At 44.4% G+C, this 24,157-nt stretch overlaps 1 protein-coding gene across 6 annotated transcripts in view; it reads right to left on the bottom strand.

The window, feature by feature from the left end:
- The window catches only part of Nckap5l (NCK associated protein 5 like), a 35,919-nt gene that overhangs the window by 9,920 nt on the left and 1,842 nt on the right, over positions 1-24,157 (bottom strand). For 3 of the 6 annotated variants that reach the window (XM_027949746.2, XM_071609868.1, XM_071609867.1), the window contains exons 2-6: positions 4,232-4,287; positions 2,199-2,337; positions 1,265-1,333; positions 1,138-1,176; positions 285-404 (exon numbers count right to left, since the gene is read on the bottom strand). In XM_027949746.2, coding sequence (XP_027805547.1) covers positions 285-404; positions 1,138-1,176; positions 1,265-1,333; positions 2,199-2,309 — 339 coding nt within the window. In that variant the 5' untranslated portion in view covers positions 2,310-2,337; positions 4,232-4,287. Of the gene's footprint in view, positions 1-284; positions 405-1,137; positions 1,177-1,264; positions 1,334-2,198; positions 2,358-4,231; positions 4,288-5,695; positions 5,845-24,157 lie in introns of all 6 variants that reach the window. The other 3 variants (XM_071609866.1, XM_071609865.1, XM_027949747.2) reach the window with 3 other exon arrangements.

Genomic DNA, 24,157 nt, shown 5'->3' with positions numbered 1-24,157 from the left:
GTATGAACCTTCTCTGTCAGCAAGAAGGGATGCTGCTCAGCTGGGTGGGGAGCAAGTGGGATGTAAGGGCCAGCCAAGCTTGCAGGGACTCAAGTAGTTTTCATTCCATCTAAAGTGTAAAACCATCAGGCTGGGCAGGCCTTCCTGTGATGGCCACAGACCCCAGCATGAAGGGGGATGGATGATGGCCTGCTTTTCTGTGTGTATGTGAACAAAAATAGCACTGATGACTTGGGGCAGCAGGAAGCAGACTAGGAGAGGGCGGGAGAAGTGCATGTGCCCACCTGGGGGAGGGAGCCTGTTGTGAGCTGGAGTTTCTGCTGAAACAGGGCACTCAGCATCTGGTTCTGTCGTTCCAGGTCAAACACTCTCTTCTTTAGCTTGATGCACTCCTCTCGCAGGTCCTGCACCCGCCCAGGAGGCAGAAGAAGCGAAGGGAAGGATGGTGGGGACAGGAAGAACAGAATGAGCACAGCAGATCCTGCCTAGGAGCCCAAGGCACTCGCTGGGCATGTTCTTCTCCTGCAACCTCCTGCAAGGGATCTGAACCTGCCTGTGTGCAAATGTAGACTCTTTTGGGGATGGTAAGTAGTTTCTAAGGTTTGCTACCCTGGAGGGAGGTAAATCCTATTCTCTTTGCCATTTTTTCCTATCCCTGGAGCCAACTCTGCTTCTTAGAAACCACACATCAAAGAAGGGTGTATTTCAGATGAAAGACAACCTTGGAGTCAGAGTGGCCCTTATGTCGAGAAGTGATCCATTTATGCTCATGAGTAAATATTTAGATCCTACTTATGCTCACAACATCAATATTACTTTGAGAACCATCACAAACTGGAGAAACCAGTTGGGACCAGGGTAAGGGGAGGATGCAAATCCAAACTAAAGTTACCATAGCTTAGAGACCTGGCTTTACTCAGTCACACCTCTGCCTCCAGGAAGAAAAGTGTGGACCTAACCAAAGCAGGCAGAGGGGGACAAATGGAGGAGGGGGATAGGTCGACTCCTCCAGTTCCTAGTGAATGCTTTAGCTAAGCTGGCTCAGGGGTCCTGGGGAAGGGCTTCACCATGTACACTCAGGGCCTTTCCCCAGAGCAGCTGGGCTTAAGGGTGGGAGTGTTTCCTGTGGCCACTCACCTTCTGGTTCAGTAGTGCCTGCACCACGTGGTTAGCAACCTGAGGACAGAAAGCCCCAAGACTGAGCAGACAAGCCATGCCTCCCCACCCCCGACCCCAGGACAGTCCTACCACAGATCCCACAGACCTCATCCAGGCAGCGCTCATACGTTTCCCGCTGGTTCTCATTGGCCTGGGCCAGCGCAGAGTTCTCTGCCTGCAGGAGTGAGGGAAAAAGAGGGTAAGAAGGAAGCTCAGGGGACTGTTCTTCCCCCAGGGCAAATTCCTTTTGAAGAAGAGGAGAAAAGGAATCCAATAGCTACAGTTCAGGTGGGGAGGCCTGCAGAGGTGGACCATGGGTAGTAACTTTAGTTTGGAGGACAGAGGTGAGACAGCTGGTTTTCTGTAAAATCCAACTTTAGGCAGTGAAGCTGGGGGGCTGAGGAGACATTGTGACCAGGGGGACCTGAGTGGGTAATGCCAAAGTAACTTTTAAAAAAAATATTTTTTAAGTTATACATGGGCACAATATCTTTATTTTGTTTATTTAGTTTTATGTGGTGCTGAGGTTCGAACCCAGGGTCTCATACGTGAGATGTGAGTGCTCTACCACTGAGCCACAACCCTAACCCGCCAAAAGTAAAACTTTTATTTCCCTGGGAGGTAGACCCTGGAGGCTGGAGGGAAGAGGACAGGGACTTAATGTGGCAAGGGATTTGGTTTGAAGATCCACACCTGTACTCCAACTCCTGGGTCCTGGGTCATCAAATCCCTTCCTCCCATGCCTGCTGTGACTATTTGTTGCCCTACAGCCAGTAGAGGTATGAAAGCAGGGGAGAAGAGAGCATTTGGGGGTTAGGACAGCCCATCCTTGTGCTGCCACTTGGGCTGGAGAGCTTTAAGAGCCAGGAAAGGGCTTCTTGGAGGAGCTCCGTTGAACAAATGATCAGTCTCCTCCAGACTGTCTACAGGGGCAGAGAGGAAGCCTCCCTGCACCCAGACCCCACACTGAGCTCAGCGGGAGAGGCAGCCCTGCCTCCCTGCCCCCTCAGGGTTCTGGCTTGCACTCCCATTCCACACACCTCCAGCTCCCGCAGCCGGTGCAGCAGCTCCTGGCAGGTGCCTGGCTCCATGATGCCATCACCACTCTCTCCTGGCCTCAGGTTTCCAGGATCCCCGGCTGGCTGGTCCATGGCCTCTGATGTCAGGCTCTGGGAACAACTGAGAGAAACCCCAGCAGGCTACTCCAGGGCACAAGGAGTGAGGGAGGAGGACAAAGATGAAACTCTTCCCTAGTCTCAGAGTTTAGATAGGTATGATCTATATGCTACAGACATTGTTACAAACTCACGGTCACCCAGGGAGATTCTACTTACTTTTCCTGTCTCGAGAATAGACCATTGTTTTAAAAATGCCTGTACTGTCTGATCCTAGCATAGGTCAGACAGACACTGAGCAAGGGACTAAAAATCTTGAATTCTCTGCTGGTATTAGCCTCGAACTGGCAAGTCAATCTGTGCCTCTGTGTTCCCTATTTACAAAATAACACCCCAAATCACCTAATCTCAGTCAGTACTGACAAACAAAAATATTAGGTCTGTAAGGGTGATTAGAAAAAGTTAAAACAAAACAAAACAAAAAACCCAGTCTTAGCTGTGGGTACAACGCATGCCTGTAATCCCAGCTACTCAAGAGGTTGAGGCAAAAGGATCACAAGTTCCAGGCTAGCCTCAGCAACTTAGTGAAAACCTGTCTCAAAAAAAGACTTAAGCCACATGACTATTATTATTCATAATAGTAGTAGTAGTAATACTAACACTAATACTTCTAAAATAATATACATTAATATAATAGGTACAGGTAAGACAACTGGGATTTTGTCCAGGGAATCAGAGGTACCTTGCTTGAGGCAGGTCTCAAGTTATTGGGGCCATGGGCCAAAACCCTGGCTTTGTAGCCAAAAGGCTCTAGCTGGCTCTGCCCAGTATAAGCTGGGTGAACTGAAAACTTGCTTGTTTTGGTCATTCACTTGGTCAACCAACTGATCTTCAGTTTCCTAATCCTGAGAAATGGGCAGGGCTTCCTGACAGGGCTATTAAGAAGTCAAATGAGAGCACTATGGTCTAATACCCTGAGATGCAACCTACAAAAGGGTCAATATGACTGACTCAGGCTCCTGTGAACAGAGTTGTGGGAGAGGCTTGGTGTGGAGACCCAGCCCTGGCTCATTTCACTTGCCAGATGACCCTGGAGCAACGCCCCTCTCCCTGGGCCTCATCTCCTCCTGGATATAGTGGGAGGTGTCCTGCTTGCCTCCAACACTCCCTCTTCCAGCTTCAGCTGCCCTAGGCACCCAGCACCCTGAGAGGTATAGAGGGCACTGCCAATGAAGCCCCAGCAGACCAGCTTCTCTACACATGCTGGCCACTCTGCTGGGGACCTGATACCACTCCCTCCCTCCCACTTGGCTAGACCTTCCTGTTCATTCCTCAGGGCTCTCACTTTAAATCTGGATTGGGTGCTGCTCCTGTGTTAATTCTGTATTAGTCCCCATTAAGCTGTCAGCTCGTAAGGGCAGGGACATTGTAGTCACTTCTCTGTCCAAACCCACACTCCTCCCAGTATGATACCTGACATTTAGGAGACAGAGTAATGATGAAAAAGCCTCATATGTCACCGACCACACAAATACAGCAGTGTTCTGACCCACACTGTGCTATGTGATCCCCTTTCAGACACTTGCCATCATTAGTTTTAACTGACTAGTCTTTATCTTCTAATTGAGTTTCAATTTCTCTGTTAGAAGAAAGCACTCACTTCCTTCTGCATAAAGATTACGACTTTTCCAGCCGATGGGAAGCCATTCTTGTTGTAAAAGGGTAGATACCCTTGTATACCACTGACTACTCCATTGCTTCTTCCATGTCCCACTGAAGCCCCAACAAAAGTGGCTTAGAGATTTTGTACTAGAAAAGAGGGGGGCCCTCAGCAGGTCATCTCCAGGCATCTGAACCTCACTCTTGTCTTCCGGAGTGGGACACAGGGATACCTCTCCTACCTCTAGTCCCCCTCTCCAGTCCCCATCACCACCATACACAGGCTTCAAAGGCCTTACCTGTCTCTGCCCCTCACCTAGGCTGGCACGTTCACTCTGGCAGCCAGTCACCTCATCTGGGGAAAAACAGAGGGAGATGTCAGTCATGTACTTTTCAAATATTTACTGGGCTCATGCTGTGTGCCAGGTGCCAGGGAATAGGGGCAAACAAGTCCGAAAGCCCTGCCTTTATGTAGCTTCCACTCCACTACTGTGTGAGACAGACAAAATACAACACTGGGCATAACTAGGCACCAAGGGATGATAATTAGGCAGAGACCTGAGTAAAGTCCAGACGAAATCCCAGGATGGAAAAAGCACTCTGGGCAAATGGAAAGAGCCACTACAAAGGTCCCTTGCTCCTTAGCCAGGAGTTACTCAGTTAACAGGTAAAACTAACAATCACTCATGGTGCTTTACTGACTTTCCAAACATGCTTGTCTTTAATCCTCATGACCACAAAGGGAAGTAAACACCTATATTTTTAGAATTTGTTTATTTATTTATTGCAGGGCTGGAGTTTGAACCTCCCAGGCTCATGCTACTGGACAAGTACTCTACAACTGAGCTACATTCCCAGCCTAAGGCCTATATTTTTTTTAGATGAAAAAACTGAGGAACTGTATCTCATGTACTGCATGGTGCTGGAACTCTTCTTTTGCAATATGACATCTGAATCTCCTAATAACCTTGACAGAGGGTACCAGCCTAAGAAAAAAAGCAGGCTCTGGAGGAATAAGACACTGCTGAAATCATATGGCTAGAGCACACAGTACACTGGACAGACCTGGATGTCCCTGCTCCTCTCAAGCTTCTCTATACACATTAAGTTATACTGCCAGGGGGCTGGGGATGTGGCTCAAGCAGTAGCACGCTCGCCTGGCATGCGCGGCTCGCTGGGTTCGATCCTCAGCACCACATAAAAATAAAATAAAGATGTTATGTCCACCGAAAACTAAAAAATAAATATTAAAAAAATTCTCTCTCTCTCTCTCTCTTTAAAAAAAAAAAAAAGTTATACTGCCAGCTTCACAGAATAACCTACATGTAGGCTCCATACAGTCCCAGGGCCCTGATGTAGAGACTTCTGGAGCTTTGCAGTTGGATAGATCTGGGCTGAAATCCAGACTCTGAAGAAATCTCTTTCCTTGCTTATAAAATGTGGGTAAAGATACTTAGTTCAAAGAGCAGTTGGAGGATAAAATGAGAGAATGGATGCAGAGCAGCCAGCATGACCTCAGTAACTGGAGGCTTTTCATATTATGGTGAGCTGACATGGGATTATAATAATAATTTTCATATTATGGTGAGTGCCAAGCCTGGGGTTGCTGTGGAGCCTGATGTTACTCTCAGCTGGCACACAGGCAACACTGGGTCCCAGCTCCTCACCCTTAGGTCTCAGTTAAAGGGGCACCTGCAGATCTCAGGTACTACCCGGCCTGCCCTGCCCTCTCAGGCTCCCTCCCCAAGTCTCCCCCAGCTCACCAGCCCCATGGTGGACCCAGCCTTCATTGTCTCTGCCTCACACCCTAGAAAGGAATTGGCTGGAGGTTTTGAGGCCAGAGGTAACGGGCAAAGGGAGAAGTCTTCTTTCTGTGTGTGTGTGTGTGCATACCACAGTGAGAAGGGGGCTTCTGAAAAAAATAAGAAAAGGAAAAACTGTGTAATACTTATTTTTAATACTCTACAACAACTGAAAGTTCTTTTGTTTTCTGATATGGTAATAATGCATTGGATATAACTTGCTTTGCTCTGACATTATCAGGTTTGACAAATTTAGAAATATACAAGTCTGGGAAAGAAAAATAAAAGAAATTCAAGAAATATTTCTTTTCCATACAAATAGGGTGAGAACCAAAAAAGGCCTCAGGTTACCTCTACCATTCAACCATTTCCACCCTTGCTCCTCAACTCTGGTCTCTGGACATCATCTCTCTTCAGTGAGTAACTCCCACTACCCTAGACCTGGCTCTAGTGATCACTAGTTTTTCCCTTGATTCTACACTATTTGTTTCCCCAGAGGCAATTCCCAGGAAAGAGAGGAATCGGGATACATATGTTTATGAGCATCTATGTGCATTGTGGAGAATAAGAAAGCTGGAAATGCAAAGTAAGGAAATGGAACAAATAAGATCCAGAAAAGAATAGAGCTAAAGTTAGGGGAAGTCCCAAGTTTTGTGTTCTTCACAAAAACAAAACAAAATTAACACAGGATAAAGGATAAAGACAATTTAGTAGAATATATTTTCCTAAAATAATAACTAAAAAAAAAAAAAACAAATAGATAAGGATGTGAAAGGTAAAGATATGAAGGCTAGCTGTGAATATTTTTCTTTTTTTTTTTTGGTGGTACCAGTGATTGAACCCAGGGCCTTGTATATGCTAGGCAAATGCTTTATCACTGAGCTCTTTTTATTTTGTTTTTAGACAGGGTCTCCTTACGTTGCTGAGGCTAGTCTAAACTTGCAATCCCCCTGCCTCAGATTCCTGAGCAGCTGCAATTACAGGTGTGCACACCGCACATGGCCTGGTTGTAGAGTAAATGGGATTATAAACTTATGCCATCATGTACACAAGTACGTGGCAGTTTTATGTACTAAAGAGGGTAGAGACCCAGCACACCACACTAGCCAACCATTGCCACCGTCCAAATCTGAGCCCTTACAGATCCCAGGGCAGGGTGGATTGAGTCCTTCTGTGAACTATGGGAGGCCCTTTAGTTTCTAAGCCTCCCAAGGGTAATATTTCTCTCCTGCATACACTGCTCTGTAGGTCCCAGCTGGAGCCTGAGTAGAGGCTCCGGAAATGTTGGCTGGAGGAAGGCTGTGACTCAGCCCCACTTTGGGAGAAATGTTTTCTGCCCTTGCACCACGATGGTCTGGGCCAACTCAGGGTGGAGAGCCTTCTCTGTGTCTGCAGAGCTGCCATAAGCAGGAGGCAGACAACTGTCAGCCTGACTGGGGAGGAACATTTCAACTTGGTGATGGGGAGGAGCACGTGCCTGTGAATCCGAGTTTGAGATTTCTAAAAAACAAAAAGCAAAACAACAACAAAAACAGCTGGACATGGTGGCATAAGTTTATAATCCAATTTACTCCCAGAAGCTGAGGAAGGAGGATTGTGAGTTCAAGGCCAGCCTAGGCAACATAGTAGAAACTCTATCCCCCAACCCCACCTTTCTGTAGCATTGGGGGGTTCAGCCCAGGGCCTTGCTCCTGCTAGGGAAGCACTCTACCATTGAGTGACATTTCCAGCCTGATCCGGTCTCTTAAAAAAAAAAAAAAATTTTTTTTTTCTTTTCTAAAAGAAAACTTCCTTAGTTGTTTTTTAAGAAAAACATTTATTTTTTAGTTGGACACAATATCTTTATTTTATTTTTTACATGGTGCTGAGGATCGAACCCAGAGCCTCACCCATGCTAGGGGAGCGCTCTACTGCTGAGCCACAACCCTAGCCCTTCCTTAGTCTTTATACCCTCTAGGGACTAACACCTCCACCTCCAAAACAAAGCCTAATTAGGAACTTGGCCTTTGTCTCCTAAGTCAGTTCCTCAGTGACTCTCCATGTGTGGTGTCAGTACCCAACTCAGTGTCCAATCATCCTCCTCTTCTCTCAGGACCCATGACTCCTACTCACAGCCTCTGTGCTCAGCCCTATGTAGATCCTGGGAAAACCTGGGCCTGAGCCTTTCAGATGGTCCTGGTTTCTAACATCCTTCTGCATGGCCTCACAGCACATCTCAGATGTTGGGTCTGGAATTCTCCCTATAGCCAGGCTGGGTAGGAAATTCTAACTTGAACTGGAGGCTTCTCCCTCCAGAACTGCCAGTGAGAGGTTTCTGCCTCCACAAAGGCCTGATTCAGAAGGAGGTGACCTCAGTGCTGAGGGGAGGGAGGGGCAGGGAAAGAAGGAAGAACAGAATGCTCTCTCAAGTCCTTTAGAGGGCGTGAGGGGCAATTTTAAGGCATCAAGAGACAGGAACGGGAAACTGCTGCTCAGAAATCTCTGGGTAACCTGGAGAAGTTGTTGAGTGTGTGTGGATGACTGCTATCTCTTTGGCCTTGGTTATGTATAGCCTTAGTTTCATGCCACCGTTTTTGGTGGTGCTGGGGATTAAACCCAGGGCTTCATGCCTGTTAAGCACACACTCTACCACTGAGCCACAACCCCATCTGGAGCCCTGTTTCCTTTAAAGCCAATAGTAGACAGGAGCTTCTAGGGCCATCCTGCCTTTCAGTCTGCCAGAAGAGGATCTGCAATTCCTACCCATCTCCAAGTATGGTATGGGCAAAACTCCTCCCTAAACTGGGAGCAGGGGCCAGAGAGGTGGCAGCTAGCCTGGTCTCCATCCCCCCTCATCCCTCAGCCAAGGCCCTCTGGCCCCTGAGGAGTCCCTCACTTCCCAGCTGTTCCCTCCAAAATCCTCCAGGGAGAGAAGCCAGGGGCTGGGGTGGGGGAGGGACGGGCAGCTGCAGGAAAACAGAGTTGGGGAAACTCAGAATCATCCCTAACACCAGCTAGTCCCCTTCACTCCCCTCCCCAGCTGCTTTCTGGAATCCCTTTCATCAGTCCCAGTGTCACACCCAAGTTCACTTGTAAACAGCGACTTCTTCACCCACAGCAAAGACCAGTCCTGGGCTGCCAAGGGAAAGGATATAAGGACAGAGGCCTGGTTCCCACAGGACACTCCTGGCCTGACAGTGGCCACTTAATCCCTGGCCAAAAACAGGGATTAAGTGGCCATTCTTTTAGCCCTAAGAATTTCAACTGGTCCCCTCCCCACCCCACCAGGGAAAGAGGGCATACAAGAATTTCCTTCCCTCCTCCTGACAACTGGCACCAGAGACACAACAGTCCTTCTGAAATGCATCTGTCCCTGGAGAAGGGGCCCATGCATCCCCCTCCAGCTTCCTCCTCACAGGCACTCCAAGAACCTTGGCTACCACCATGGTATGAATTCTTTGGAATAAAATGGACAGCCAGATCAGCCCCTGCCCTTTCAGGTTGGTCAGGAGGAAGGGTAGCTACTTTTAACAGCCCCAAAGGCTTCCAGATTTCAACATTCTTCACTCCCCTTCCCTTGTCCACAGTATAACCCAACAACAAAAATAGCAGCTGCTGGGGTGGGGAGAGAGAAGGGGTTCCCTCACAATTATTTATAGGACCGCACACCAGTGGTTCTGCAGCCAAGCGGCCTAGGCTCCCCCTCCCAAAGTCCTGGTTAGGCCCATCCTAGCCCAGGCAAAGGAATGGGAAAAGCCACAAAGAAGGTGGCAGAGGCTTGAGTTTAGCCTAACTCTGCAATGTACTTCTTGCTGTGTGACTTTAGGCAAAATATCCAGTCTCTCCAGGACAATTTCCTTCCACCATGTGGAGATTGTTCTAGAACAGTGGTTCTCAAAGAGTGGCTTGGGGATCCTGACGTCCTTTCAAGTTACCTATAAGGTTACAACTATTCTTTTCTTTTTTTCCTTCCAAAAACAGTTTTCAGAGTTCTACTAAGACACTATCTATTTTTATTATGCTCATTCTCTCATGATTTTCCAGAGGCTATGCTGTGTGAGATCGTCACAGACCAAATACAGAAGCAGATATAAGAATTCAGTTGCCTTCTACTAAGTCAGACATGACAGACTTATAGAAGTAAACAGTGACTTTTTTTCCAATGTTTTTTCTGTTTTGAAAAATATGTAATTATTTTTCATAAAATATATTAATATATAATGAATTTATTGTTATTTTTACATAAATGAAATAAATGTTTAAAATTTTCAGGTCTCCTCCAACTCCCCCCCCCACCCCAGTACTAGGGGCTGATCCTAACTAAGCAAGTGCTCTATTGCTGAGCTACTTTTACTTTTTATTTTATTATTATTATTTTTTGTTGCTGTAGATGAACAGCATGCCTTTATTTTATTTGTTTATTTTTTTTATGTGGTGCTAAGGATTGAACACAGTGTTTCATACTAGGCAAGTGCTAGGCAAGCACTCTGCCCCTGAATTACAGCCCCAGACCTTTATTTTTTATTTTGAGACAAAGTCTCACTAAGTTTCCCAGACTGGGCTCAAATTTGTGATCTTCCTCCACAGCCTCTGGAGTAGCTGGTGTGCACACAGGTGTGTACCACCATGCCTGAATGGTCCTAAGTTCTAACTTACACTATAGTAAATGTCAATAAGTAAAACACATATAAATTAAAGTTCTTTGGGGTTTTCAATTTTGAAGAACGTACTGGGGTCTTCAGACAAAAAAGTTTAAAAATCATTTTTCTGGTAGAATTTACTGTGATGAAAATGCTTAGTCTGGGCTGTCTGCTATGGTAGACAGTAGCTATAGGTGGCTACTGTGTATTTGAAATATAGGCAGTCCAACTGAGAACTGAACTTTTAAAGTAAATTTTAGACAGCCACGTGTAGTTAGTGGCCATTGCTCTGGATGGTGAAGTTTGAGAAGACCCCTGAGATATCTTGGCTAGAACATTGTAGGTCAATACTCTTCTCCACAGGGAATGAGAGTGGGAAAGGGTTAGGACTTGATGCTCATTCCTGTCCCTAGGCTTTTGCTTACACTATTTTTCACTCTCTGCCTCAACCAAAGGAAAGCCATGTCAGGCACATTGTCAATCTTGCTGGCTATATTATTTGTTGGAGTTGCTTTCTAATTCTCTGCAATAACTCTATTCTCTTTCTACTCTCCTCAACTTCTGGCCCATTACCTATCCTCCTGTTTTCCCAGAGGGTTAAAGCTGGCAAAGGGAAACTCCCTCAAACCTCCTGCCATCTTCCCAGCCTCATGGGAATCCTACCTATCCCGTCATTGCCTCTATTACAACAGAGGAACTGCCTCTCCTCAGCCCAGGCTAGTCCTTCCTGACTCAGACAGCCTGTTCATGTCTTCAGAATGGACATTCTGAAGGGATCTTTCCCATTCAGTTTTTTGGTACTGGAGATTGAACCCAGGCACACTTAACCACTGAGCCATATCCCCAGCCCTTTTATGTATTTTACTATGAAACAGGGTCTTGCTGAGTTGCTTAGGGCCTCACTAAGTTACCGAGGCTGGCTCTGAACGTGGGATCTTCCTGCCTCAGCCTCCAAAGCTGCTGGGATCACAGGCATATGCCACTAAGCCTGGCTCCCACTTTTTGTGTGTGTGTGTGTGTGTGTGTGTGTGGTGCTGGGGATTGAACCCAGGGCCTTGAGAGAAGCACTTCACCAACTGAGCTATATCCCCAGCCCTCCCGTTCATTTTTAAAACTTGTTAGGCATCTTTCATTTTAAAAACAATTCTTTCCAGACATTTATCCTGATACTGCCCTTCAAAGCCAAACTAAAAAAATAAAAAGCTGTCTTCTCATCTTTGTCAATCTTGTCCTATTTAGCAGTAACCACAACAATAAATCCAAATATTTTTCAGGCTTCATTGCCTTCTCAGGTATAAATGTCTCTGATGACTTTTTCCTCCTGCATTTTTTCTTTTTGGTGGCACTGGGGATTGAACCAGGGGTGCTCTATTCCTGAGCTACATCTCCAGCTCTTTTCATTTTTATTTTGAGACAGAGTTTCACTAAGTTACCCAGGATGGCCTTGAACTTGAGATCCTCCTGCTTTAGCTTTCTGAGTCACCAGGATTACAGGCATGTGCCACCCCATCCAGCAGCACTTTTTTTTAAAGCTTTGAAATACAGTTCACATCCCATACGATTTACCTATTTAAAGTGTATGATTCAGTGTTTTGGTTTGTTTTTCTTGGTACTGGGGATTGAATCCAGGGGACACTCTACCAATGAGCTACATCCCCAGCCCTTTTTTTAAAAAATAAAAAATTTTGAAATAGGTCTGCTAAGTTGCCCAGGCTGGCCTTTAACTTGTGATCCTCCTTCCTCAATCTTCTGTCTGGCATCCTGGGCATTTTTGCATTTTGGAAATGTTTCCCAACTTGAATCTGTCTGATATATTTTTAATATTTTTATTTTTATTTATTTATTTTTAGTTGTAGATGGACACAATACTTTTATTTTATTTATTCATTTTTATGTGGTACTGAGGATTAAACCCAGTGCCTCACACACTCACACATATTAGGCAAGTGCTCTACCACTGAGCTACAACCCAGCCCCTTGTCTGATATTCTTGCTGATCAAATTAAGGTCATGTTTTTTTGGGAAATATCACCAAATGTGCTTTTCTCAGTGATTGTATTGGGGTATGCATGAGGTCAAGATGTCTCACTACTGGTGATGTTTTAACTTTGACCACTTGGCCAGCTGGTATCTATTTGCAAGTTTCTCTATTGTAAATTTACTGTTTTTCCTTTTGTATTTAATAAATATTTTGGAAGGCAGTATGCTGTGATTACCCAACTATTCTGTTTCTCTTTAAAATTTCATTCACTGGCCGGGCATGGTGGCACTTGCCTGTAATCCCAGAGGCTCAGGAGACTGAGGAGAATCGTGAGTTCAAAGCCAGCTTCAGCAATTCAGTGAGGCGTTAAGCAACTCAGTGAGACCTTGACTTTAATAAAATACAAAATAGGGGTAAGGATGTGGCTCAGTGGTTGAGTGCCCCTAAATTTCATTCACTGATTTTAGGCTCTATCAGTGGATCTTGCTTGTATTAATTACTATTGATGTTCCAATGATAATTTTCCATTTCCCTTATTTCCTGTAAGGAAGAATTGTCCATTCATTCCCATTTTTTAAATTTATAAACTTACATTGTTACAATTACTTATATTATTATGAATTAACTGATATTTATTTACTATGGGTTGTAATCCAATACTATCCTCAATTATTTCGTTGCTTAAACTCTGGCTTTGGCCATTGAGAATCTTTCAGATTGGCTTATGTATCCTTTTAAAATGCCCTTTTATTTTGGCACTTCCTTAATTTCTGGCTCCATAAGACATTTCAAGTTTTTCTCATATTTTCCCTGTCACAATCACTTTTCCAAGGAGCATTCTATTGGAGCGATTTTCTAAAACTATAAATCTGATTATGTTTTTCCCACTTCAAATCTTCCCATAACCTCCTATTGGTTTGGGGATAAACCAATACCCTCAACACAATCCTAGAAGTCCATTGGTCTTATCCTAAAGCAATTCTTCTGAAAAGCTTTCTTGGGCTGACATAGCACTCAATAGTCTCTCTTCTTCTTCTTTTTTTTTTTAATATTTATTTATTTTTAGTTGGACATGATACCTTTATTTCACTTATTTATTTTTATGTGGTGCTGAAGATTGAACTCAGGGTTTCGCACATGTAAGGCGAGTGCTCTACTGCTGAGCCACAACCCCTGCCCCATTGGTCTCTCTTGTTAAAGTGACTCCAGCAGGATCCCTATTTCAAAAAGCAGTGTGTTCTGTGCTGTCTCTGTGAGGAGAGACTTCTCATGCTCTGCTGGAAGGAAAGTTCTCCAGGGAGGAGGGCTGCATTTCTGGACTCCACCCACACCCTATAGGAGGATCACAAGTTCGAGGTCAGTCTGGGCAACTTAGTGAGATCTTGGCTCAAAATAAAAAGGGGTTGGGGGCTGGGGTTGTAGTTCAGTGGTAGAGCACTTGCCTAGCATGTGTGAGGCACTGGGTTCGATTCTCAACATCACATATAAATAAATAAAATAAAGGTCCATCAACAACTAAAAATATTAAAAGGGGGGGGGTTTGGAGATGTAGCTCAGAGGTACAGCTCCCCTGTGTTCAATTCCCAGTACTACCCCCCCCCCCAAAAAAAAAAAAAAGAGCAAAGAGACACTTCTCAAAAGAAGACATACAAACAGCCAATAGGTATATGCAAAAACATTTGGCATCACTAATCATCAAGGAAATGCAAATTAAATTAAAACCACAATGAGATAACCTCTTCTACCTGTTACAATGGCTATTATTACAAAGATGAAAGACAACAAGTGTTGGTCAGGGTATGGAGAAAAGGCACACTGTTGAGGGGAATATAAACTAGTATAGTCATTGTTGGAAACTGTATAGAAGTGCCTTAAAAATTAAAAATAGAAGCACCATATGATCCAGCAATTCCACTACTGGGTATACAGCCAAAGGATATGAAATCAGTATGTTGAACAGAAATCTGTACTCCAATGTTAACTGCAGCATTATTTACAATATCCAAGAGGTGGACTTAGCCTGCATTAACAGATGAGTGTATAAGAGAAAATGTGCCATATATACACAGTAGAATACTATTCAACTTCAAAAACAAAGAAAATTCTGTCATTTGCCAAAACCGGATGAATTTAGAGGACATTATGCTAAGTGAAATAAGTCAAGCACACAAAAACAAAATACCACATGATCTCACTTACATGCAGAATCTCAAAAAGTAGAACTCAGAGAAGCAGAGATTAAAATGGTAGCTAACAAAGGCTTTGAGGGGGTTGTCAAAAGATACAAAAATTTCAGTCAGACAGAAAAATAAGTTCAAGAGATCTGTTGCACATCATGGGGACTATAGTTCACAATGTGTTATAAACTCGAAAATAGCTAAGAAAGTAGATTTTAAGTATTCTCACCCCTAAAGTGAGAAAATGTATATGTTAAATTGCTTGATTTAGCCATTCTGCAATATATCCATATATCAAAATATCATTTTGTACATCATAAATGTATATAATTTTCATTTGTTAATTTAAAATAAGATAGGCAAATAACTGTACTGCAAAGGAAGGTTCACTAGAGAAGTCTTTTGAAGAACTTAAAAAAGTCATCAAGTGAATTGAACCCCTAAAGACAAACAAGGTTTATATAGAAGGGAAAGAAGATCATTTGAAGGCACCAGAGAAGTGAGGAGGCAGAAATCTCATGTGTATATGTAAATGGAATGACTCAGTGCTGCTGGATCTAGGGGCACCTGAAGGTGAGTGTTTCCTGCTCCCCTCATCTGGGCCAGTTCCCAACTCACTTGTTTCCCATCCCTGGGCAGAATGAGGGAGTCAGCATCTTTTTAAGATCTTGGGCATAACTAGTGACATATGCTAGGTCCTGTAGGAGAAACGGAGGCAGAGAGGCTCCTAGAGGTGATAATGGAGCTGACTGTTGGAACATCAACTACATATTTTCAAATCTGAGATGGAACTGTGGGCTGGGGTTGTGGCTCAGCAGTAGAGCGCTCGCCTCTCAGGTGTGGGTTCAATCCTCAGCACCACATAAAAATAAACAAAATAGAGATATTGTATCCATGTATAAATAAAAAAAAATATTTTTTTTAAAAAAAGGGACTGTGAGTTCTCGGGCTTTACCTACAGGCCTAGGAAAGCTGGGTAGATATACTTCCAGCTCCTCACTATACCCATGACCCAGTGCCCAACTCCATATCCTGCTTCTTTTTAACGAAAGAATTAGGCTCTGGCAGTTTTCTGCACTCACACAGCTCCAGTGCTACACCAGCCATCCAGCCAGTGCACAGATGTCACCTCCAAAGCTGCCAGCTCTGCTCCAGAAGACAGTATCTCTGGTTCACCCACAAACTTCCACTGGGTTATGCTCTTGTTTATGCTTACAAATGGGAGACAGGCTTCTGGATTCTGGTTCTGGCTGGGCATGATCCTTGGGGGAGTAGAGAAAAGTCAAGAACTCCTTTGGGCCTCAATTTTATTATCTTTAAAATGGAAATAAGTCTTCTTTGACTCCTCTCTCAGCAGGGCATAGAAGAGAAGGATGATATCATGTCTAGGAAAGGATTGCAGCTGAGAAGACAGGTCCCCTTGTGCAGAACAAGGGGGAGGGGAAGCCTGCCAGCTTTGATGTTGTCTTTCTCCATCAAGAGCTGCAGGCTTCCTGGGAAAGCAGTGGGGGAGGACAGAGGAAGGGAGAGCAAAGCCAAGAGCTTTTAGCCTTCTTCTAGCCTGGGGGACAGGAAGTGAGGTGCTGTCTACAGAGGAAATGAAAAGTGAACACCCCCCAACTTCCCTTTCAGCCTGTAGTGGAAAGCAGGTTCCAGCTTCAGGAGCTTGCAGGCTTGGAGCTGGGGAAATAGAAGGCCACACAGTGGAGTGGGGAGGAGACACCATCAGCACCATCTGGCAGAGAATGGGGTCTCTGTCTTGGACACTGTAAGGGGCCAGGATATCGCACAGATTGGGGAAGAGATTAGAAGAGAAGCCAATGAAGCACTCAGGTGTTCACATGGTACCATATCTGCAGTCCTGGCTGGACTCCTGCCTCCAGCAATGTGTCATACAAAGCCCTGGGCACATTCCTCACATGCACACACAACTCTGTGTCTTTGCTCTTACTACACATCCTTTCTGTCCTGGGGTACGAACCTCAGGGCACTCTTACCACTGAGCTACATTCCCCAATCCTTTCAATTTATTTTATTTCACGACAAAGGTCTCACTAGGTTGCTCAGGCTGGCCTTGAACCTGTGCTACTCCTACCTCAGCCTCCTGAATAGCTGGGTTTACAGGCATGTACCACCATACCCAGCTATTTTTAATTTTTTTAAAGAGAAGGGTTTTTTTTAATATTTATTTTTTAGTTGTAGTTGGATACAACACCTTTATTTTGTTTATTCATTTTTATGTGGTGCTGAGGATAGAACCCAGGGCCTTGCACATGCTAGGGAAGCACTCTACTGCTGAGCCACAACTCATAGACCCTATTTTTATTTTTTAATTGACATACATGTACTGACTTATGAGGTACAATATTGTAAATCAATACATGTATTTAACCTGTAATGATCAAATCAGTGTTGCACACGTCCTTTCTTTGTAGCCCCTATCACAACTATAATTTTAGAACTGTTATTTGATGAATGTGAACTGTTTTTTGGTACTGGGGATGAAGTCCAGGGGCGCTTAACCTCTGACCCACATTTCCAGCCCTTTTTATATTTTATTTTGATACAGGGTCTTGCTAAGTTGCTGAGGTTGATTTTGAATTTGTGATCTTCTTGCCACAGCCTCCTGAGCTGCTGGGATTACAAGCTCCTTTTCTTAAAATTTGAGACTGGGTCTCCCTAAGTTGCTCAGAGCCTAAATTGCTAAGGCTGGCCTTGAACTTGCAATCTTACTGCTTCAGACTCCCAAGTCACTGGGATTATAGGCATGTGCCACCATGCCTGACTGAATGTGGACTTTCTTGATCACCATTATATCCTATAGTCTAGCACAACACTAGCACACATTATGTTCTAGAATATTTACTGGCTGAATGAATGGCCTGGCCAGACCCTGAAAATTTCTCACAGGCTTGTTTGGGACAAAATCCTGACATCTGAATGAAGATCAGAATATAGAGTTGAATGATTATGCTCATGGTTTGAGGCCAACTAGGGGATCCTGAGTTGGGTGCTTTGGTCTGAATGTCTGCATCCCCACTCCTCTAAATTTATACACTAAAATCCTAACTCCCAAGATGATGTTATGAGGAGGGTCTCTAAGAGGTGATCTGGTCATGGAAGTGGTGCCCTCATGAATGATATTAGTGCCTTTATAAAAGAGGCCCAAGAGAAAAAAAGAGGCTTTGTCTAATGAGCCAGAAACCAGGCCTTCACAAGACACCACATCTGCTGGCACCTGGATCTTGGATTTGCCAGACTCCAGAGGTTTAAAAAATAAATCTCTGTTTATAAGCTACCCAGCTTATGATATTTTTGTTATAGCAGCCTGATAGACTAAGACAACCAGAAACAACAGATCTAACAGAGGTGGCAAGTACTTTCTAAAGCTCCTCTCAGCTGTGGTCATCCATCCTCTTCCTGTATGAGAAGGAAGTGATCACATCCCTAGGACATGAGAGCATGTGAGGTCTGGTCAGATGAATATGGGGACTCTGACTACAAGACACTAAAGCCTTTACTCCGTTTCTTCCATAGAGCTAAGAGAGGCCCTTGTTCCTCCAGGCTGCAGTGTGGCAGGGTAGCACCACTATTCAGTAGCTAGTCAGGGGCACATCTGCATATTTAAGAACTGGGTTCAGTACCCTGTTCATGGATAGGCAGAACCAACATCATCAAAATGGCGATATTACCCAAGGTTCTCTACAGGTTCAACGCAATGCCAATCAAAATCCCAACGGCATTTCTGGTAGAAATAGATAAAGCTATCATGAAATTCATATGGAAAAACAAAAAAGACCCAGAATAGCAAAAGCAATTCTAAGCAGGAAGTGTGAATCGGGAGGTATAGCAATACCAGATTTCAAACTGTACTACAGAGCAATAGTAACAAAAACAGCATGGTACTGGTACCAAAACAGGCAGGTGGACCAATGGTAAAGAATAGAGGACACAGAGACCAATCCACAAAATTACAACTTTCTTATATTTGATAAAGGCGCTAAAAGCATGCAATGGAGAAAGGATAGCATCTTCATCAAATGGTGCTGGGAAAACTGGAAATCCATATGCAACAAAATGAAGCTGAACCCCTTTCTCTCGCCATGCACAAAAGTTAATTCAAAATGGATCAAGGAGCTAGATATCAAATCAGAGACTCTGCACCTGATAGAAGAAAAAGTTGGCTCCGATCTACATATTGTGGGGTCGGGCTCCAAATTCCTTAATAGGACGCCCATAGCCCAAGAGTTCAATACAAGAATAAACAAATGGGACTTACTTAAACTAAAAAGTTTTTTCTCAGCAAGAGAAACAATAAGAGAGGTAAATAGGGAACCTACATCCTGGGAACAAATTTTTACTCCTCACACTTCAGATAGAGCCCTAATATCCAGAATATACAAAGAACTCAAAAAATTAAACAATAAGATAACAAACAACCCTATCAACAAATGGGCCAAGGACCTGAACAGACACTTCTCAGAGGAGGACATACAATCAATCAATAAGTACATGAAAAAATGCTCACCATCTCTAGCAGTCAGAGAAATGCAAATCAAAACCACCCTAAGATACCATCTCACTCCAGTAAGATTGGCAGCCATTATGAAGTCAAGCAACAATAAGTGCTGGCGAGGATGTGGGGAAAAGGGTACACTTGTACATTGCTGGTGGAACTGCAAATTGGTGCGGCCAATATGGAAAGCAGTATGGAGATTCCTAGGAAAGCTGGGAATGGAACCACCATTTGACCCAGCTATTGCCCTTCTCGGTCTATTCCCTGAGGACCTTAAAAGAGCATACTATAGGGATACTGCCACATCAATGATCATAGCAGCACAATTCACAATAGCTAGACTTTGGAATCAACCTAGATGCCCTTCAATAGATGAATGGATTAAAAAACTGTGGCATTTATACACAATGGAGTATTACGTAGCACTAAAAAACGACAAAATCATGGATTTTGCAGGGAAATGGATGGCATTAGAGCAGATTATGCTAAGTGAAGCTAGCCAATCCTTAAAAAACAAATGCCAAATGTCTTCTTTGATATAAAGAGAGCAACTAAGATCAGAACAGGGAAGAAGAGCATGAGGAAAAGATTAACATTAAACAGAGACGAGTGGGGGGAGAGAAAGGGAGAGAGAAGGGAAACTGTATGGAAATGGAAGGAGACCCTCATTGTTACACAAAATTACATATAAGAGTTTGTGAGGGGAAAGGGAAAAAAAAAACAAGGGAGAGAATTAAACAACAGCAGATGGGGTAGAGAGGGAAGATGAGAGGGAAGGGGAGGGGGGATAGTAGGGGATAGGAAAGGTAGCAGAATACAACAGTCATTAATATGGTATTATGTAAAAATGTGGATGTGTAACCGATGTGATTCTGCAACTTGTATTTGGGGTAAAAAATGGGAGTTCAGGGCTGGGGATGTGGCTCAAGTGGTAGCACGCTCGTCTGGCATGCGTGCGGCCCGGGTTCAATCCTCAGCACCACATACCAACAAAGATGTTGTGTCTGCCAATAACTAAATAAATAAATATGTTTTAAAAAAAAAAAAAATGGGAGTTCATAACCCACTTGAATCAAATGTATGGAAGATGATATGTCATGAGCTTTGTAATGTTTTGAACAACCAATTAAAAAAAAAAAAAAGAACTGGGTTCATTCTAGTAAACTGGGAAGGAGGCAAAGTCTAGTAGAGAGCAGAGGCAAGGATAAGAGGTTGGAAAAGGAGGAGAGCTTGAAGTAGATGAGGGTAAGGTTGGTAAATGACTCCTGGAATGAGTGCCTAGAGCTACTGCAGACAGGTTCTAGGGGTGTCTCAACAGATCCCTGCACAAAAGAACCAATTATATCCCCCACATCAAGCCAGCTAAGGGTAAGGTGAATCAGCCCCTGGGAACTCAGGTGCTGAGTACCCCAGGGCCGCACCCCAAGAGTTTCAAGGCCTTTTGCAGCTTGTCTAGGAAAAGTCATTAATCCTCTTCCCAAAGGGTCAGGGTCAGAAGCAAATCCAGGCTGAGAGTAAGAATTGTAGACTAATCTCCCCTAAGTAGCATCCACCACTCAAGTCTTGTGGACAAAAGAAGGAAAATAGAATAGGGTCTTCTTGCCTTTAAAATAGCTATAATTTTAGGTGGACACGGTAGTGCATACCTGTAATCCTACTGACTCAGGAGGCTGAGGCAGGAGGACTGCAAATTTGAGGCCAGCCTCAGCAACTTAGTGAGATCCTCTTAGAAAGGAAAACCAAAATAAAAAATGGGCTGATGGTATAGTTCAGTAGTAGAGCACCCTTGGGTTAAATCCCTACTACTACTACTACTTCTACTACCAAAAAAAAAAAAAAAAAAAAAAGACATGTAAGAACACTTGCCTAGCAAGTATGAAGTTCAATCCTCAGTGTCAAAATTAAAAAAAAAAAAAAAAAAAAAAAAAAATATATATATATATTATATATATATATATATATATATATATATATATATATATATATAAATAAATAGGTATATTTATTTAAAGCTAGGGAGTACTGGAAAACTCCTAGAGCTCAAGGACCAGCATGAGGTTCAGGGTGCTGGGCCTGAATGTGTTCTTCTCAGAAGCTGCTGGGTTTTTAGAAATCAGTAATAACAGCAACGATAATTCACCTTAATAACAGCCTGGCCTCCTTGAGCCTCTTTCATCTACATAACTTCCAGTGCTGGGAAAATGGTAATTATGGAGCAGGTGCCACACCCCATTGATGATGTGTTATTAATCCATGAGCACTAGCTGAGAAACTGAGGTCCAGAGAGAAGGATCTTGCCTTGCACAGAACTAAGAACCTAGGTATGGAAGAGAGCTGTCCAGTGGGGAACCAGAGGTGCTGGCTCTGCCACACCTGCTATTTCGGGAAGATGCTGAAGACAGGGGCACTCATTTCAGATCTGGGTTTGGTGAGAAGGTGAGGAAAACCCCAGACATTTGTCCCAAGTCCCTTCCCCAGGCCCTTGGCAGGAGTTCTTGAGCTCCTGCACCACTTTCCCAGAGTGTGGCAAAGCCGGTCAATGGCCGCCTGAGCATCCTCACCATCTCTATGGTACTCTCAGGCATTACAGGCTAAGCAAGGGCTCAGTCCTTTGAACAGCTCCACACTACAGGCACATTCCATGATGAGGAAGCAGAGAGCACCTGGCAGCTGGGCAGGGGGATCAGATCAAGAGCACATCAAGAAGTGTTCTTTTAGCTTAGTGGCTTCCTTGCATGCCCAAAGTTCTGGGTTCAATCCACAGGACATTAAAAAAAAAAAAAAAAAAAAGTGGGAATACTATTCTTGGGATCCCAGCTCATCTTTGTAGCCTCCATTCATCTTTGGCATTGATCCAAAATAATAAGCTCTTTCCTTTAGCAAGGTCTGTCTGGTCACTAACCTAGAAATTTGCAAAAAAAAAAAAAAAAAAAAAGCCTAAGGATGGAAAGGTTAGGCAAAAAGTCAATAGACCAAAGCTCTTAGTGATAAAGAAGCAGCAGAATCAAACTGTAGCATAGAAGGAAGTGGCAGAAACCCAAATTAGTTTGGAAGAATAAAGACAGAGGCATTGCATATATAGATGCATCCATAGCCTACTATGTGTCTAGTACTGTGGCAGATACTGGAAATTTATCTCAGCTCAAGGACAAATGTTAAGTGCTAAGCCAAGTAGCAAATAATGGCCTTATCCTCTACCCCTTCAGGACAGTGTCTAGGGGAAAATATTACAGGTCTTGTTCTAAGGGATTTAAAGTTTTTTTTTTTCTTCAGTATGTCAGAAAGCTAACCAGAGTCCCTGAGGGCCCTGGGATAACATTCTGACCCTCTAAGTGCCAGATTCGATAACTAGCCTTCTCTGCTTTAAAATACAACCAGGCTCTCTCATGAATGAAAAATTACAGCAGAATGCAACCATGTAAAACTAGAGGCCAGAGTCAAGAGTCCTACTGACATTCACCACTGCATCATTCACCACCATGTGAATCATTTCCCCCTCTGGACTTCAGTTTCCCCACTTTTAACTTGAGGGCGTTGGACTAGACTGTCTCTAGGATTCCTTCCAGCCTGTGGAAGCTCCACATTGTTTTGATGTGGTGGCAGATCTCAGATTGATTTACATAAATTTGCATGTTCAATCAGAAATCCCAAACTCCAAGTATAGAAAATCCAATCAGTCCATTAGCACAGCCAGACAGGCTAGAGAAGCCTGCCAGTTTCGATTGAGGGTTGTCAAAGCAGACGGTGGTAGTAATGGTGACTTGTGGGTAGAGGGTGGGGGAAGCAAGAGTGGGAAAGGGCATTTGTTCTGAGAAATGCAGCTCTGGGGTTCCAGGACTGATGGGGTTAGGGACCCTGCTCTGGCAATCAGGCAAGGGTCTTTTATCCTTCTGCTCCTAACGGGGCCTCTGCTGGCCAGCCTCAGAGCCACACCCCAAGAAGGAAGATCAGCCTCTGCCTAGCAACAGCTGCATCCTTCACTCTGACAGGGACTCTACCATTAGCCACTTTCTGGGAAACTGACTTCCCTGGGAGCTTCCATTATCCATTTCAAGAGCTCCCAGCAGTGAGGAAGGTTTCCTTGGGGTCTGACCTAAATACCTCCTGCTGCAGCTTCACCCATATATACAGGGGAGAGGGGTTCCCAGGCTCAATAGAGCCAGCAGAGGGAAAAGCAATGCAGGAGAATATGCCTCATATTCAACCAATCTGAAGGCCTCTCTAACTACCACCTCTCCTTCAACATTCCCCTTCACCTGGGAGACCAAAGATGAAAACAAACAAGAACGTAAGGCCTTTTGGCTCTTGAGCTGGAAAGCAAGTCCCAACCTGGAGAGAACCGACTCCTGAGAAAGCCTTACCCACAGGAGACAAGGGGGCTGGGAAAGATGGGGTGGGGGACAGCTTCTTGTTGCTGGAGCTGTTGAGCTGGCATGGCAGGGCCTGGGAGGCTGGCTGGACTAGGTGAGGGTAGCAGGGAAAATTCAGCCCCTTGCCTGGGAGCTGGGGTGGTAAGTACACAGAGGTGAAGTGGGTAGGGTCAGGGGGTGGGATGGGCAATAGCAGTGGGGCCCTCTTTGCCCTTTTCCCATAAGAGGGTAGATGAGTGTGCTATGCTTCCTGGCCCAGATCCTAAAACAAGTCCCAACAGCTGAGATGCAAACTGTCTCCTGGGAATCTGCTTACCCTGCTGGCCTTTGGCTGCCTCCTCCTCTCAACCCCTCCCCAAAGGTTCAACTCAAAGACTGGCTGAGCCAGATGTCTCATCACAGGCCTTGATGGGTGGGCCAAACCCAAGCAGGAGTTCATATCCCAAGGCACCAGGGGTGAGCAGAACAACGAGTATTCCTGGGCAGGACAAGGGAGTCTGCTCCTCTCTAACCTTAGTTCTAATCCTAAGCAACTATGACACCTCACACCTTAGCTCTCTAAATGGAACCAGCCTGCCAGAGGACCATTCTCACCTCTAGAGTTGCCTAATAGTATAATCATTCAGTATCAAAAAGGGGATTTTAGAGCTTTCTAGTCCCACTGGCGAATTTAAAAAATGATGGAAACTGAATCCCAGAGAGGGAAATTGTCTTGGAAAGGCCATAGGAAGAGAAGGGCCCAAAGATTCTCTCAGAGAGT

This window comes from Marmota flaviventris, chromosome 3, assembly GCF_047511675.1.
Source record: "Marmota flaviventris isolate mMarFla1 chromosome 3, mMarFla1.hap1, whole genome shotgun sequence".
NCBI lineage: Eukaryota > Metazoa > Chordata > Mammalia > Rodentia > Sciuridae > Marmota > Marmota flaviventris.
The sequence above is the reverse complement of the archived record's forward strand: the minus strand, read 5'-3'. Positions and strand labels throughout refer to the sequence as shown.